Source organism: Nomascus leucogenys, chromosome 6, assembly GCF_006542625.1.
Source record: "Nomascus leucogenys isolate Asia chromosome 6, Asia_NLE_v1, whole genome shotgun sequence".
Lineage (NCBI taxonomy): Eukaryota > Metazoa > Chordata > Mammalia > Primates > Hylobatidae > Nomascus > Nomascus leucogenys.
Window position 1 is genome coordinate 109635190 of NC_044386.1, and position 17102 is coordinate 109652291.

Sequence of the window (17102 nt, forward strand, 5' to 3'; positions counted from 1 at the left end):
GGGAATTCCGTGAGGTGGGGAGGGCTGGGACCAGGGTTCCCTCTTCCTCTTCTGCGGTGGCCCTGGCCTGGTGCTAGGACTGCGCCCCTCCCCTCAGTACCCGCGGACACCCTGGGCTTCCCTGGGCCCAGCATCTGCCTGGGGCCTCGCCCTGGGCTCCCCCTCCTGACCCCCACCTTGCGCCCCTTCCCGGTGTTCCCGGGGCGCTGCCGGGCCCTGGGGGCTGCGGGCCGCAGGCGGCTCTCGGCTGGGCCATTCTTTCCCGGCCCCCTCCTCCCTTCCGTTTCCGTGGCCGTGCGGCCGGCTAGAGGCTGCGGCCCAGCGCGGAGCAGGGGAGCTGGCAGGCGTCGGAGCCGTCGGGCCGGTCCCGCCCGCCCCTTCCCCTCCACAGGCCCGCCCCGGGGCCTGGGCCAACTGAAACCGCGGGAGGAGGAAGCGCGGAATCAGGAACTGGCCAGGGTCGGCACCGGGCCTGAGTCGGTCCGAGGCCGTCCCAGGAGCAGCTGCCCGCGCGGGTAACTCTAGCCCCGGGGCCTGGAGGAGCGGTGGGAGTGGGGGCGCGGCAGGCAGGGCCAGAGCAAGCGTTCCGAGGGCCAGAGACCCACCCAGGTGGGGGTAGGGGCCGCGGAAGGGAGGGGATGGCCGCAGGGGCAGGGCTCAGGCTGTGGCCGCCTGAGGCTTCAGCTGGGGCAGGCTTGGCCTGTTAAGGACCTGGGCAAGGGTGTCCCTGTAAGGGCTGGTGGGTGGAAGGGCCTGGGGAGGGAGGCTCCAGGGCTCCAGGTTGGCTCCTGTTCCCGAACGGGGGAGGAGACCCTGACGCTAAGGAAGTAATGAGGGCCAGTCCCCAGGCCAGGCTGCTGCTGGGTACCCATGGCTGCGTGTGAGCGAGGCAGGACCCCACATCCTCCCTGTCTGCAGCCCATCCTGACCCTACAGTCCCCAGCCTCCTCGTCCCATGCCTCCATCTCCAGCTGCTGCCTTGCCTCCAGGGATGGCCCCCTTTCTGTCCCCAGGACAGCACAATGGGCTTCTCTTCTGAGCTGTGCAGCCCCCAGGGCCACGGGGTCCTGCAGCAGATGCAGGAGGCCGAGCTTCGTCTACTGGAGGGCATGAGAAAGTGGATGGCCCAGCGGGTCAAGAGTGACAGGGAGTATGCAGGACTGCTTCACCACATGTCCCTGCAGGACAGTGGGGCCCAGAGCCGGGGCATCAGCCCTGACAGCCCCATCAGCCAGGTGGGTCTCTATGGGACTCTGGTGGGTGCTGGCTGTATCTGCCTTCTCCTTTCTCTCCTGGGGGCCCTCTGGGGCAGTGGCTGGAGATCTGGTAGGCCAAGTCTTGGGAGCCATTGTGCCCCTCTCCGTGCCTCCCCCATCTGTGTATATAGTCCTGGGCCGAGATCACCAGCCAAACTGAGGGCCTGAGCCGGTTGCTGCGGCAGCACGCAGAGGATCTGAACTCAGGGCCCCTGAGCAAGTTGAGCCTGCTCATTCGGGAACGGCAGCAGCTTCGCAAGACCTACAGCGAGCAGTGGCAGCAGCTGCAGCAGGAGCTCACCAAGGTGAGCGGGCAGCACTGGGGCTTCGGTCATTTCTGTCTAAATTTTGAGCCTCGAAGGAGTTGTTTTGCACAAGAGGCCCTGGATTCACTGGGGAAGTGGAAGTCCCTGACCCCAGGCCTGGCTTGCTGTAACCTTGATGCAGCTTCCTCTCCTCCTCCCCTACGCTGGGCTGGCTCGCAGCAAGGCCTCTCTGTGCTTTTTCTGTGCCTGGGCAAAGTGCTGGGAATGTAAGGATGGGTGACCGGTCATGTGCCTGGGAGAAGCTCAGAATCGGTACTCGCCTCCACACTGTGCCATCTGGCTCTGGGTTCTGAGAATCAGGGAGAGGAATGAGGGTCAGTCTGTTTGCCTTCGACTTAGGCAGCCTCCTCTCAGGGGCCCAGAGACTGTGCAGCAGCATGACCCCCTGAAGGTCAAGGACTCGGGCCGTGAAGTCAGCCTGCCTAGGTTTGAATCCCACCCAGCTCCTCAGTCTAGAGGCTGTGTGATTTGGAGCTATTTATCTGGGAGCCTAGTGCCCCCATTCAGTGTCTCCTTCACCCTCCCTGCACCACACCCCTTCCTCAAGTGCAGAGCCCAGCCTTGCCATGGACCCACAGCGGCCCCTGGTGGCCACCCTGGCCCCATTCCTCTCCCCAAAAGATCATCTAATTCAAGGCTGGGCCCATTTTTATGGTTTTGCTGGAACACAGCTATGCCCCTTTGTTTTCATATTGTCTGTGGCTACAATGACAGAGTTGAGTAATTGTGACAGAGACTGTATGGCCTACAAGCCTAAAATATTTATTTACTCTCTGGCCCTTTAAGGAAAAGACTGATCTAGTCGAGGAATTTAGCTCAGTTACAGATGGGGAAACTGAGGTTGGGCGCTTGGCCAACATATCCCAGCACAGAAATAGGAGAACTGGAACGAGAACACTGATCTCTGGCTGTCAACTATTCCAACTGCCAAGAACGTAATTTGCAGGACCCAGTGCAAAGTGAAATCGTGGGGGTCTTTGTTAAAAGATTGTTAAGAATTTCGAGGTGGCAATAACGGAGCATAAAACCAAGCACAGAGCCCTTTTACATGTGGAGCCCCATGTGACTGCACGGGCCGCACACACCTGCAACTGGCCCTGCCTGCCACCAGGCTACCACTCTCAGTCCAAGGAGGGACCACTGTAGCCTGTAGTCTACCTCTTCCCCCGCAAGGGGCCTGTCTTTAACAGGCGCTCTGATCTTTGACTCTCACGTCAGCAGCCAGCTTTCCCAGAAGTCTCCAGGTGCTCCTTGCCTGACGACAGGACCTTTCCAGGGCTTCACCCCAGGCAAGAATCTCCCACAACTGGGGACCTGCTTCCCCACACTGGCCTCTCCTCTCTCCCTAGACCCACAGCCAGGACATTGAGAAGCTGAAGAGCCAGTACCGAGTTCTGGCACGGGACAGTGCCCAAGCCAAGCGCAAGTACCAGGAGGCCAGCAAAGGTTCGTGGCTTCCCTTGCTGGCAGGGAGGGAATCCGAAGCCAGTGCTGACCTGTCCTTGGGTACCCCGAGAGTGGGGGCTGCCCGGGCCTCCATGCTGTCATCTATACCACTTGCCTCCCATCTGGCAGACAAGGACCGTGACAAGGCCAAGGACAAGTATGTGCGCAGCCTGTGGAAGCTCTTTGCTCACCACAACCGCTATGTGCTGAGCGTGCGGGCTGCACAGCTACACCACCAGCACCACCACCAGCTCCTGCTGCCCGGCCTGCTGCGGTCACTGCAGGACCTGCACGAGGAGATGGCTTGCATCCTGTAAGCCCGCAGCCCTGTCCCCTGGCCCCCCACCCTTGAGCAGCCCTAAGCCCAGCCATCTGGCCCAGAGGCAGGACCCAGAAAATCCATTGCTGGGAAAGTGCTGGCCATGTAACCACATGAGAATGGGACCTGGGCCAAGGATCGGAAACAGGCAACTGACCTCTGAATTACCCTATTCCAGGGTCCCATTATTCCAGGGTTTTATTACATTCATTGAGCACTGTTCTGGGCTCTGGATTATAACAGAGAACAATGGTAGACAAAAACATCTGTCCTCAGGGATCTTTCGTGTTAGTGGAGTGAGGATGTGAGGATCACTAAGAGCCATGGAGAAAAATAAAGCAAGAGAAGTGGATCGGGACCTGGGAGCACGGAGGCAAGGGAGGAGGTGACAGTTGTCCATAGAGTGATCTGGGAAAGCCTCTTGAGAGGTGACATTCAAAGAGGCCCCTGAGAGGGGTACGGGAGTGAATCATGGGGCTATTTGGAGAAAGACCATTCCAGAAAGCAGGATAGCGATTACACAGGCCTTGAGGTAGGAGAGTACCGGGGACTAATAGCCAGGAACCAGTGGTGCCTCTGAGAGTGAGGGAGGGGGAGAGTCATACACGAGGCTGGAGGAGTCAGGCGTCAAGGGCTACTGGGTGATAGAGGGTCCAGCAGGGCCATGGTGAGGACTTTGGCTCTGGGTGAACAAGAATGGCATGATCTGACCTCTGTTTTTTTGTTTCATTTTGTTTTAATTTTTTTTGAGTCAGAGTCTTGTTCTGCCGCCCAGGCTGCAGTGCAGTGGCATGATCTCGGCTTACTGCAACCTCCACCTCCCAGGCTCAAGCAATTCTCCTGCCTCAGCCTCCCAAGTAGCTGGAACTAGGGGCATGCGCCACCACACCCAGCTAATTTTTGTATTTTTAGTAGAGATGGGGTTTCACCATGTTGCCCAGGCTAGTCTCTAACTCCTGGGCCCAAAGCGATCTGCCTGCCTCTGCCTCCCAAAGTGCTGGGATTACAGGCGTGAGCCACCACGCCCAGCCCTGACCTCTGTTTTAATAAGGCCACTCTGGCTGCTATGCTGTGAATAGACTTCAGGGGGCAAGGACCGAAGCTGGGAGGCCAGAGAGCAGGCTCTTGCAGTAATCCAGATCCAAGCTTTTGGCCACTAGGACGGGGAGGTAGCAATGGAGGTGAGGAGCGGTCAGGTCCTGGGCTGTTTTGAAGGTGGAGCCGGTGGGATTTCCCTATGGATTGGAAGTGGAGTGTGAAATAGAGGAGTCAGGGGTAACTCTGGGGATTTGGCCTGGAGCAGCTGGAAGATGGAGTAGCTGTTAACTTATGTAGGGAAGGCTGTGGGAGGAACAGGTTTAGGAGACAAGAGTAGCAGTTCATTTATTTATTTATTTATTTATTTATTTATTTATTTATTTAGAGATGTAGTCTCACTCTTTCGCCAGGCTGGAGTGCAGTGGTGCGATCTTGGCTCACTGCAACCTCCACCTCCCAGGCTCAAGCGATTCTCCTGCCTCAGCCTCCCGAGTAGCTGGGACTACAGGCGCGTGCCACCATGTCCAGCTAGTTTTTGTATTTTTAGTAGAGATGGGGTTTTGCCATGTTGGTCAGGCTGGTCTCGATCTTTTGACCTCATGATCTACCCGCCTCGGCCTCCCAAAGTGCTGGGAGGCATGAGCCACCGTGCCTGGCCTCAGTTTTCAACTAGAGAGGTTGGGGTGTCTTAGAGCTAGCCAATGGGACATTTTGAGTAGGTGAGTGAGTACATGAGGTTAGGGCCCAGGGGAGGTGCCTGGGCTGGGAGATATGAATGGGGGTGGGCAGCATGTTGATGGCTTATATGGTAGTGGATGTGCAGAGCTGGCTGCCCAGGGCAGGGATGACCGTAGCTCATGTTTACTGAGCACTCCCTGTACAGTAGACACTCTGCACACAGGATCTCAACTGGATCCTTTTTTTTGAGACGGTGTCTCACTGTCGCCCAGGCTGGAGTGTGGTGGTGCGATCTTGGCTCACTGCAACCCCCACCTTCCGGGTTCAAGTGATTCTCCTGCCTCAGCCTCCCAAGTAGCCAAGTAGCTGGGACTACAGGCATGTGCCACCATGCCTGGCTAATTTTTGTATTTGCTTTTTCAGTAGAGACGGGGTTTCACCATGTTAGCCAGGCTGGTCTCGAACTGACCTCAGGCAATCCACCTACCTCGACCTCCCAGTGTTGGTATTACAGGCGTGAGCCACTGTGCCTGGCCCACTGGATCCTTATTACAACTGCCAGTGTCCCTCTTATACATACCAGGAAATAGAAGATTAGGGAGAGATTAAATAATTTGCCTAGGGTGGCATGGCTAGCTCGAAGTGAGGCAGGGGTCAACCCCAGCCCTGACTCCAAACCCAGGGTCCTAGGCCTGAACTGCCCAGCCTTGCACAGCCTGAGGCTCCCCTGACTGGGGATCCCATCTCGGGGGCAGGAAGGAGATCCTGCAGGAATACCTGGAGATTAGCAGCCTGGTGCAGGATGAGGTGGTGGCCATTCACCGGGAGATGGCTGCAGCTGCTGCCCGCATCCAGCCTGAGGCTGAGTACCAAGGCTTCCTGCGACACTATGGGTAAGCCCCGTCCTTGCTCTTGCTGGGCCCAGGGCTGCTGGCCTGTCCACTGACGGGGCGCTGTCCCCCACAGGTCCGCACCTGACGTCCCACCCTGCGTCACATTCGATGAGTCACTGCTTGAGGAGGGTGAACCGCTGGAGCCTGGGGAGCTCCAGCTGAACGAGCTGACTGTGGAGAGCGTGCAGCACACGTGGGTGGTGGCTTTGCACCTGGGCCGCGGCGGGGCTCCCAGCAGACCACGGGTGTTTATGTAGGCAGGGCTAGGTCGTGGAGATTGTCCACACAGAGCTGTCACCAGGTGGCCGGGCTTGCTTGGCTCTACAGGGGTGCACTGGACGTGGGTTGAGGAGGGCTCAGTTCTAATGCTTCCCTTCTCTTGGGTGCAGGCTGACCTCGGTGACAGATGAGCTGGCTGTGGCCACCGAGATGGTGTTCAGGCGGCAGGAGATGGTTACACAGCTGCAACAGGAGCTCCGGAATGAAGAGGAGAACACCCACCCCCGGGGGCGGTGAGTGGGCCCCTGCCTGCAGCAGCCTCCTGGGCCTCCCTCCCTCCTACCTACCCTACCTGCTGCCGGCTACCCGCCGCAGACCGAGCCCTCTTTCTCACCCACCCTCCCACCCACCCCTGCCTGCAGGGTGCAGCTGCTGGGCAAGAGGCAGGTGCTGCAAGAAGCACTGCAGGGGCTGCAGGTAGCGCTGTGCAGCCAGGCCAAGCTGCAGGCCCAGCAGGACTTGCTGCAGACCAAGCTGGAGCAGCTGGGCGCCGGCGAGCCCCCGGCCGTGCTGCTCCTGCAGGATGACCGCCACTCCACGTCGTCCTCGGTGAGCTGCCCCATCTGCGGCCGCTGCCCGCCACCGGCCTGCCCACCTGGGGCTGCGCTCCTCATTTTCGCCCTCCCCCTCCCTAAGCCTGGCCACCCGCTGACGTCTGTCCCTGGCCTCAGGAGCAGGAGCGAGAGGGGGGAAGGACGCCCACGCTGGAGATCCTTAAGAGCCACATCTCAGGAATCTTCCGCCCTAAGTTCTCGGTGAGTGGCACCCAGCCTGGGCCCCCCTACTGTTGTGTTTAGAGTTTAATCACTGGGATGTCCTAGAAAGGAGGCTCTGCCCAGGCTGCTTGCATTGGGAAGTTCCTCTCTTCCCTGGGATTCCAGGCTGCAGATGTTCCCAGACCCTGCCACCCCTGTGACCCCTCCCTTTCCATCGCCCCAGTGTGCTAAAGGGACCAGCAACCTCGACTGTTCCATGGCTCTCCCTGCTTCAGGAATGGTTGGGGGCCTGTGGCCTGGAGGAGGAGGCACCAGCTTGGTTTGGGATCTTCCTGCCTGGGCTTCCCCCTTCCCAGCTCTGCCCAGCGTGAGCCTGGGCCAGTCCAGTGCCCACTCCAGGGGCCTGTGGACGGCTCTGCATGCCACTCCATGGTTGTGAGGCCTGAGGGCATATAGTGGGGAGAGAGAGACCCCTGGCTGCCCCCACGGCCTCTTCAACAAGGTGGTTGAGTGACTCCTCCTCAATCCTCCCTTGCCCAGCTCCCCCCACCGCTGCAGCTCGTTCCGGAGGTGCAGAAGCCCCTACATGAGCAGCTGTGGTACCACGGGGCCATCCCGAGGGCCGAGGTGGCTGAGCTGCTGGTGCACTCGGGGGACTTCCTGGTGCGGGAGAGCCAGGGCAAGCAGGAGTACGTGCTGTCGGTGCTGTGGGATGGTCTGACCCGGCACTTCATCATCCAGTCCTTGGACGTGAGTGGGGCTGGGACCCGAGTCTTCCAGGCCTCACTCTTCCCCTCCCTTCCCTTCCCCAAGGGGAATGGCCTTTCAGGGTAGGGGGTAGCTGCCAGGTCTTGGATGCCTCCCTAGCAGGGCTGGCTGGAAGGGGCCACAGAGACCACCCAGTCCCTGCAACAAAATAGAGGCTTAAGTGTGAGTCCTCCGCTGGTGGGGCAGCAGGATGTCATGTGCCATCAGATGGCATCTTTTCTGGAGGTCTCTCTGCCCCTGGTCCTGGGCAGGCCCTTTCTCCCCTGCTGCTCTCCCTTTCCCCCTCCCAGGGCTCAGGCCCTCTTAGAATGGAGGCTGCTGACCCCGGGTCCCCTGCCCTGCAGAACCTGTACCGACTGGAAGGGGAAGGCTTTCCCAGCATTCCGTTGCTCATCGACCACCTACTGAGCACCCAGCAGCCCCTCACCAAGAAGAGTGGTGTCGTCCTGCACAGGGCTGTGCCCAAGGTGAGCCTGCACCCAGCCTGGCCCATGCCACCTGTGGCAGGGCTTGGGGAGTGTGGGTCAGGCCCACCCAGCGTCTGGGCAGAAAGGGCTTTCCAGGCCCTCCGTCTACATACAAGATGCAGAGTGAGTGACCTCAGGGCCAGCCTCGCTCTAGGTTTGGAATGTCAGGGCCACTGCTATGCCATGGGCTATACACACCAGGTGGGTGCTTACCTGGTCAGGGCACCTGCCTGGACCCCGTAGTCATCTCAGCGTGCTCCCCATGTGGTCCCACCCCTAGTCACATATGGAGGTACCAAGAAATGGAGGACATAGCCCTTCTAAGGGCCAAGCACCCCTTTTCTTCAGACTTCTGATCCCCTGACTCCTCTCTTCCCCAGGACAAGTGGGTGCTGAACCATGAGGACCTGGTGTTGGGTGAGCAGATTGGACGGGTGAGTGCGCCTCTGCTGGCCTCCTTGTCGCTGGCGGCTTCTCCCGAGTCGCGCCTGGGCCCCCTGCCCTACCACCCAGAGACCTCCCTGCCCCATCTGATTCCCCACTTGTACCCCGACTGCCTGCCCAGCCCCCACCACACACCGTCCTCCAGGAAACGGGACAGTACCTACCCTGAAAACTCCCAGCAGACAGCTTTGCCGGCACCCTGACCTCATCACCCCCACCCAGGCCGCCCCCCTCGAGCTCTTGTGTGCACGCAGGGAGACACCCTGTTACTGTAAGCCATAAGATACCTGTTTAGGGAAGAAGTCACTTTACTAAAAATCAGAATGCTTTTCAAACCCAAGGGAGAGTGATTTTTGGATTTCCATGTCACTTCTCTCAGGGAGGGTGGCACATCGGAGGCAACTTTCCCTGCCTGCCCCGTGTGCTCTCTAGGTTCCCCAGCGAGGGGCAAACTCCCAGAGAGCCTGGGTGAGGGGTCCGAGCACGGGGGCTGAGTGAAGAATGGGTAGGGAGCAGAGAAGAGAACTGTGGGACTGGGAAGGCCATGGTAGGAGCCCAAGACCGTTTCAGGGGAACTTTGGCGAAGTGTTCAGCGGACGCCTGCGAGCCGACAACACCCTGGTGGCGGTGAAGTCTTGTCGAGAGACGCTCCCACCTGACCTCAAGGCCAAGTTTCTACAGGAAGCGAGGTGGGTGATAAACTAATGATCACCACGGGTCTCGCATACACAGAGGTTACACTGCATGGCACAGTGTAAAGTGCTTGACCTCCGTGGTGGCGTTTAATCCTCGAGGCCCCCCCATTGTGGGTAGTACCCCCTTATAGTGCTGAAGGGTAGAGGCTGCCCCAGGTCACACGTCTGGGTCTGCTGGCCTCGGAGGCCAAGCTCTTCTTGCATCATCCCCGGGGGACCCTGGGGAGGCGGGCCCGGCCACGTGGAGCCTGAGCAGCAGTGCCCTCCAGGATCCTGAAGCAGTACAGCCACCCCAACATCGTGCGTCTCATTGGTGTCTGCACCCAGAAGCAGCCCATCTACATCGTCATGGAGCTTGTGCAGGGTGAGCGCGGGGCGCTGAGCTCCAGGTAGGGCGCGCAGCCTGGCCAGGCGGCACCCTTACCTCAGGAGGCTCAGCAGGGGTCCTCCCCACCTGCAGGGGGCGACTTCCTGACCTTCCTCCGCACGGAGGGGGCCCGCCTGCGGGTGAAGACTCTGCTGCAGATGGTGGGCGATGCAGCTGCTGGCATGGAGTACCTGGAGAGCAAGTGCTGCATCCACCGGTGAGTGGGTGGTGGCCACAGGCCCTGCCAACACCCCCGACCAGAGTCAAGAGGTACCTATACCCCTAGGGCCCCCCACTGGACCATCAGGCATCAGCTCCAGAGGGGGAGTTGGCCTCTCTGGTAGACAGGGGTGCCCAGGGCTGGGAGCAACTTTTGTCTGTGGCTTTTCTAGAGTGTTCAGCCAGGGCCGGGCAGGCGACTGTTGGCCAAATGAGCCCCTGCCCTGTCTCACCCAGGGACCTGGCTGCTCGGAACTGCCTGGTGACAGAGAAGAATGTCCTGAAGATCAGTGACTTTGGGATGTCCCGAGAGGAAGCTGATGGGGTCTATGCAGCCTCAGGGGGCCTCAGACAAGTCCCTGTGAAGTGGACCGCACCTGAGGCCCTTAACTACGGTACCTAGTCCCTGTCCACCCTGGACTGCATGGCCAGAGGCCAGGCCTGGGTCCTGCCACCTGCCGCACCCTGGCCCCAGGGAGGGTCCACTCACGCTGCCTCACCTCCTCGCCTCCTCTGCAGGCCGCTACTCCTCCGAAAGCGACGTGTGGAGCTTTGGCATCTTGCTCTGGGAGACCTTCAGCCTGGGGGCCTCCCCCTATCCCAACCTCAGCAATCAGCAGACACGGGAGTTCGTGGAGAAGGGTAAGCACCCCGTGATGACAGCAGCCTCAGGCTGCACCCTCTTCCAGATGCTCCAGCCGGACTCTTCTAACTCCCTTAATGCCAACCTTCCCACCAGGCAGAATAAGAATAACCTGGCCAGTGGCTCACGCCTGTCATCCTAGCACTTTGGGAGGCTGAGCTGGGTGGATCACTTGAGCCTAGGAGTTCGAGATCAGCCTGGACAACACAGTGAAACTCCATCTGTACAAAAAAATACAAAAATAGGCTGGGCACAGTGGCTCACACCTGTAATCCCAGCACTTTGGGAGGCCAAGGCAGGTGGATCACCTGTGGTCAGGAGTTTGAGACCAGCCAGACCAACATGGTGAAACCCCGTCTCTACTAAAAATACAAAAATTAGCCAGGCGTGGTGGCACATGCCTGTAATCCCAGCTACTTGGGAGGCTGAGGTGGGAGAATTGCTTGAACCCAGGAGGCAGAGGCTGCAGTGAGTCGAGATTGTGCCACTGCACTCCAGCCTGGGTGACGAGTGAAACTCCATCTCAAAAAAAACAAAAAACGAAACAAAAAATACAATAATTAGCTGGGTGTGGTGACATGTGCCTGTAGTCCCTGCTACTTGGGAGGCTGAGGTGGGAGGATCACTGGAGCCTGGGAGGCGGAGGTTGCAGTGAGCTGAGATCATGCCACTGCACTCCAAACTGAGTGACAGAGAGAGACCTTGACTCGAAAAAGAAAAAAACCTGGGCGCAGTGGCTCACGCCTGTAATTTCAACATTTTGGGAGGCTGAGGAAGGTGGATCACTTGAGTCTCGGAGTTTGAGACTAGCCTGGCCAACATGGAAAAACCCTGTCTCTACTAAAAATACAAAAAATTAATCAGGTGTGGTGGCACAAGCCTGTAATCCTAGCTACTTGGGAGGGTGAGGCACAAGAATTGCTTCAACCTGGGAGGTGGAGGTTGCAGTGAGCTGAGATCGCACCACTGCATTCCAGCGTGGGTGACAGGGCAAGACCCCAACCCCCCCCCAAAAAAAAAAATAGAATATCCCTGTAGCTACTACTGAGTGAGCACCTGTTCTGTGCTAGGTCACATGTTCTTTCATTTGCTCATCACTACATGTGTGGTAGGGATTAATATGTCCCTTTCTCAGATGGATAAACAGGCTGGCAGAGGACACACAACTAGCACGTGGTGGGATTGGGATCAGAAGCCAGGCCTCTTTGTCCTTTGGGCCCTTGGTGGAGAACAGTGCATCCTTCAGAACAGTGCATCTTAAGCAGCTCCAGTGGCTCATGGTATCCCTCAGAGTCTGCCGAGGACCCTCAAACTCCCTCCTCATGCCTGGTGTGCTGTGCCTCTCCTTACAGGGGGCCGTCTGCCCTGCCCAGAGCTGTGTCCTGATGCCGTGTTCAGGCTCATGGAGCAGTGCTGGGCCTATGAGCCTGGGCAGCGGCCCAGCTTCAGCACCATCTACCAGGAGCTGCAGAGCATCCGAAAGCGGCATCGGTGAGGCTGGGACCCCCTTCTCAAGCTGGTGGCCTCTGCAGGCCTAGGTGCAGCTCCTCAGCGGCTCCAGCTCATATGCTGACAGCTATTCACAGTCCTGGACTCCCGCCACCAGCATCCACACTGCCGGCAGGATGCAGCGCTGTGTCTTCTCTGTGTCCCTGCTGCTGCCAGGGCTTCCTCTTCCGGGCAGAAACAATAAAACCACTTGTGCCCCCTGAACACTCCTGGCATGTGCGCTCCTCCGGAAGGCAGGTCTCAGAAGGCACGAGTGCAGGTATGGTGGCCGTGGGGAAGGAGGAGGACAGGCAGTATGCATGGGGCAGAGCTGACATGATTTAGTAGCAGCTGAATGTGAGACATGGGGAAGGAGGGGAGAGATCAGGATGATACACAGGCGATGGCCAGATGGCGGTGTCATCCCCTGAAATAGGATTATAGGAAGAGGATCAGAGCTTCGAGGAGGATGTTGAGTTTAGAGATGTTGTATTTTATTGGAGATAAAAGTGTGGGTGAAGCCAGGTGTGGTGGTAGACACCTGTAGTCCCAGGTACTTGGGAGGCCAAGGCATGTGGATCGCTTGAGCCTAGTTTGAGACCAGCCTGGGCAACGTGGCAAAACTCTGTCTCTACAAAAAAAAAAAAAAACAAAAAAAACAAGAAAATTAGCCAGGCATGGTGGCACACACCTATAGTCCTAGCTACTCAGAAGGCTGAGGTAGGAGGATCAATTGAGCCTCGGAGGTTGAGGCTGCAGTGAGCTGGGATCACACCACTGCATTCCAGCATGGGCAACAAAGCGAGGCCCTGTCTCAAAAATAAGTAAATAAAAATAATAATTAATTTAAATGTAGATGAATAGGGTCTGGAAGCCCAGATGGAGGTGAAGGCTGGCAATAGATGTGTGAATCAATGGCTTATGAATATTAGAGAGTAGCTGACACTATGGATGCGTACAACACTCACATAAAATTCAGGAGGAGACGAGAAGAGAGTTCCACTCATAGAAGACTGATGTAGGTGATGAGGAAGTAAATGCTTTTGAGGGAGTTGTTTCTCAAGATGAATTTATTGAGGAATAAGATGGCAGACTGGGGAGCCTTCACCTCCTCCCCTAAGTCCCAGTGAAACTAAAAAGTCATCTGAAATATTAACATCACCAAAAGCGAAGTTTGAGAAGATAAGGAAGTGTGAACATAACTAAAAAACAAAGTGGGAAACATTTGTAATACAGAAGAACAGGGCAATGAGAACCTTGAAGTAAAATGGCCATCCCTCAAGAAAGTTCAGGAAATAGTTAACATCGGCCGGGCGCAGTGGCTCACACCTATAATCCCAGCACTTTGGAAGGCTGAGGCAGGTGGATCACCTGAGGTCAGGAGCTCGAGACCAGTCTAGCCAACATAGTGAAACTCCGTCTCTGCTAAAAATACAAAAAAATTAGCCAGGCGTGGTGGTGTGCACCTGTAATCCCAGCTACTCTGGAGGCTGAGGCGGGAGAATTACTTGAACCGGGGAGACGGAGGTTGCAGTGAGCCGAGACCGCGCCATTGCACTCCAGCCTGGGCAACAAGAGCAAAGAACAAAATTCTGTCTCAAAAAAACAAAACAAAACAAGCAAAAATCTATTTTGAAAGAGATGAGAGCCCTATAACTTGTTCAAACAAGAGGAAGTTGTGTTGTCATGTAATTAAATGAAAATACTAGGAAGTGAAATAATACCTCCAATGGAAATGGTAGAAAGCAGAACTGAAAAACTTCTGCTAGGTAGGATATGGTAGGTCTCTGCACGCCACCACTCCCATTGCAACCGCTAGGGAAAAAACAGCTAAGAGGAAAATGCCTTTTTTTTCTCTTTTTTTTTTTTTGAGATGGAGTCTCGCTCTGTTGCACAGTCTGGAGTGCAGTGGCGCGATCTCAGTTAACTGCAACCTCCGCTTCTCGGGTTCAAGCAATTCTCCTGCCTCAGCCCCCTGAGTAGCTGGGATTACAGGCATGCACCACTACACGCGGCTAATTTTTGTTTTTTTAGTAGAGACGGGGTTTCAACATGTTGGTCAGGCTGGTCTCAAACTCCTGACCTCAAGTGACCCGCCCACCTCAGCCTCCCAAACTGTTGGGATTACAGGCATGAGCCACCACGCCTGGCTGAAAATGTCTTATTTTTTAAAAAATGAAGAGTGGTCACAGAAATAAAGACTGAATGGACTAAAATTTCAAGGAGGAAAGAGCCCTTTCGAGTTGAACTAGTGATAGGCAGCTATTTTCTTCCCTGAAACATTTGCCCATTTGGGACATGAGGATCAGACTTGGCCCAAGCAGAGACACTCTACTGGGCAAGAGAGAAAGGAACAGTTTTTGGTGGTTGCAAGGACTTGCTATGGATTAGGACCTAGAGGAGCACAAAATGCAGAGTGTTTTCCCCATGGGACATTTGCTGAGTTCTGAGGCAGTGTAGGAGACCGAGAAGGCAAGTTCCACAGTCTTGGAGTGTTTAGAGAGGAGGCCTGGAGTGAACAAATAGCTGGTCTCCCCAACATAAGGTATTTGCCAGGTTTTGCACCTGTGTGGGTTTGGAAGCTAAAGAGCTCCCTTTAAATCTCTGAAGAGCAGAACTTTAAGATCTGAGACAGAGACTGACCAGGCTTTCAATCCAAAATCCAAGAGGGCCATTCCTAAGGAACAAGGACAACCAGGAGGGGATTGAGTTTTACTGCAATTGCAACACTGCCCCAACCCAGTTCAGTACTTAATTGCATCGAAGTGACTAGCTCCTGCAGGGAATAACAAGATTTGAAGCCCCTATCCTTCTTTTATACTCAATATGTGACATACAATTAAAAATCATAAACCATGCAAAAAATGGAGAAATATGGGGCTAATACATAAAAGAAAAATAATAAAAGCAGACCCACAGATGATCCAGATATTGGAACTGGCAAAGATTTTTAAATAACTTGGTTAATATGTCAAATAGAGAAGAAGATGGACAAAAAAGAAGCAAATGTAGAGAATGTCAACAGAGTTGGAATCTATTAAAAGAGAATGAAAGGAGCCTATTGAACTGAAAAATATCCCTGAAATTACAAACTCATTGGATGGATTTCATAAACATTGATAGAAGTAAAGGATAAAATCACAATCGAATTTAGAAATTAAGTCATATCAGAAAACAGATTTAGTGAACTTAATAGGTTAAAAGGAGGTACCTAAACTGAAGTACAGAGAAAAAAAAGAGAATGGAAGCTAAGAAACATGGGACTATATGAATAATTCAAGTTACAGAAGAAGTGGAGAGAGAAGTTAGGTCCAGAACAAGCGGAAAATGACCCAAACGTATATACAGCAATAAAAACAAACAAACAAAACACCACTAATATGTGTACCGACATTGATGAATGTCAAAGATGTGGCTGGGCACAGTGGCTCATGCCTGTAACCCCAGCACTTTGGGAGGCCAAGGTGGGCAAATCACTTGATGCCAAGAGTTGGAGACCAGCCTGGCCAACATGGTGAAACCCCGTCTCTACTAAAAATACAAAAATTAGATGGGTGTAGTGGCACGTGCCTGTAGTCCCAGGAGGCCAAGGCATGAGAATCACTTGAACCCAGGAGGCGGAGGTTGCAGTAAGCTGAGATCGCACCACTGCACTCCAGCTTGGGTGACAGCAAGACTGTCTCAAAAAAAAAAAAAAAAAAAAAAAAAGTCATACTGAGTAAAGAAGCCAGACATGAAAGAGTTCATGCTTATGATTCTATTTTATGAAGTTTAAGAACAGGCAAAACGAAGTTACAGAGAAGTCAAAGCAGTGCTTATGTCTGGAGGGTCCTGATGGAAAGGTGTGTGAAGATGGAGGGGAAAAGGTTCACCATGGTGCCCTTACAACCACGTATGTCTCTACATGGGCCACATGGGCAAGGCTGGACCACAGTCTGACAGCCACTATGGTGTGCTTAGGGACTGCTTGGCCACTTGACACAGGGGAACATTTTGGGTAGATGGGAATGTCCTGCGTTTTGATCTGGGTGGTGATTATGTTTGTGTATGTATTTATCAAAACGGATCAAGCTGTACACTTAAGATTTGTGCCACACAGTGTAAACTGTACCTCAATTTTTAAAAAAGAACCACCAGACAACAAACAAGAATTCTTGAAAATTGAGATTATCAGGCCGGGTGCGATGGCTCACACCTGTAATCCCAGCACTTTGGGAGGCTGAGGTGGGCATATCACCTGAGGTTGGGAGTTTGAGACGAGCCCAACCAACATGGAGAAACCCTATCCCTATTAAAATACAAAATTAGCCAGGTGTGGTGGCAGATGCCTGTAATCCCAGCTACTCAGGAGGCTGAGGCAGGAGAATGGCGAGAACCCAGGAGGCAGAGGTTACGGTGAGCGGAGATCACACCATTGCACTCCAGCCTGGGCAACAAGAGCAAAACTCCCTCTCAAAAGAAAAGAAAAAAGAAAATTAAGATTATCACCAAAATGAGGCTGAGCATGGTGGCTCACACCTGTAATCCCAACACTTCGGGAGGCCGAGGTGGGCAGATCACCTGAGGTCAGGAGTTTAAGGCCAGCCTGGCCAACATGGTGAAACCCCATCTCTACTAAAAATACAAAAATTAGCTGGGCATGGTGGTGCGCGCTTCTAATCCCAGCTACTCGGGAGGCTGAAGCACGAGAATCACTTGAACCTGGGAGGCAGAGGTTGCAGTGAGCCGAGATCACGCCACTGCTCTTCAGCCTGAGTGACAGAGTGAGACTTTGTCTCAAAAAAAAAAAAAAAAAAAAATCACCAAAATGGAAAATTCAATAGAAGGGCTGGAAAATAAATCTCCCAGAACACAAGGCAAAATATGAAAAGACAAAGAGGATGATGAGCCCAGTCTAGGTCTAACACCCTAATAGCAGGCATTCCGGTGAGTAAACAAACCTGGAAAGCTGTTCCTGATGGTGATAAAAGAAGTGGCAGTCGAGTGCAGTGGCTCATCCCTGTAATCACAGCACTTTGGGAAGCTGAGGCAGGAGGATCAAGGCCAGGAGTTCAAGGTTG

The 17102-nt window shown here is 54.9% G+C and overlaps 1 protein-coding gene across 3 annotated transcripts; it reads left to right on the forward strand.

Annotated features, from left to right (window-relative positions):
- Positions 1 to 382: 382 nt before the first annotated feature.
- On the forward strand, positions 383 to 12267 carry FES (FES proto-oncogene, tyrosine kinase). Of its 3 annotated transcripts, none has more exons than XR_004030601.1 (19): positions 383 to 515; positions 1014 to 1235; positions 1388 to 1561; positions 2932 to 3028; positions 3158 to 3341; positions 5819 to 5956; positions 6030 to 6149; positions 6346 to 6468; positions 6598 to 6784; positions 6907 to 6990; positions 7492 to 7701; positions 8064 to 8186; positions 8567 to 8620; positions 9201 to 9319; positions 9595 to 9689; positions 9767 to 9909; positions 10149 to 10306; positions 10431 to 10553; positions 11907 to 12267. XR_004030601.1 is itself a non-coding variant. In XM_012507273.2 (19 exons), the coding sequence occupies exons 2-19, from the start codon at positions 1023 to 1025 to the stop codon at positions 12047 to 12049; spliced, it is 2469 nt and encodes an 822-aa protein (XP_012362727.2). In that variant the 5' UTR covers positions 383 to 515; positions 1014 to 1022; the 3' UTR covers positions 12050 to 12267. The 3 variants fall into 3 exon arrangements, 2 of the variants coding, with proteins under 2 accessions (XP_012362727.2, XP_030670894.1); XM_012507273.2 differs by having other exon boundaries at positions 9786 to 9909; XM_030815034.1 differs by having other exon boundaries at positions 460 to 515; positions 972 to 1235; positions 9786 to 9909.
- Positions 12268 to 17102: the final 4835 nt, after the last annotated feature.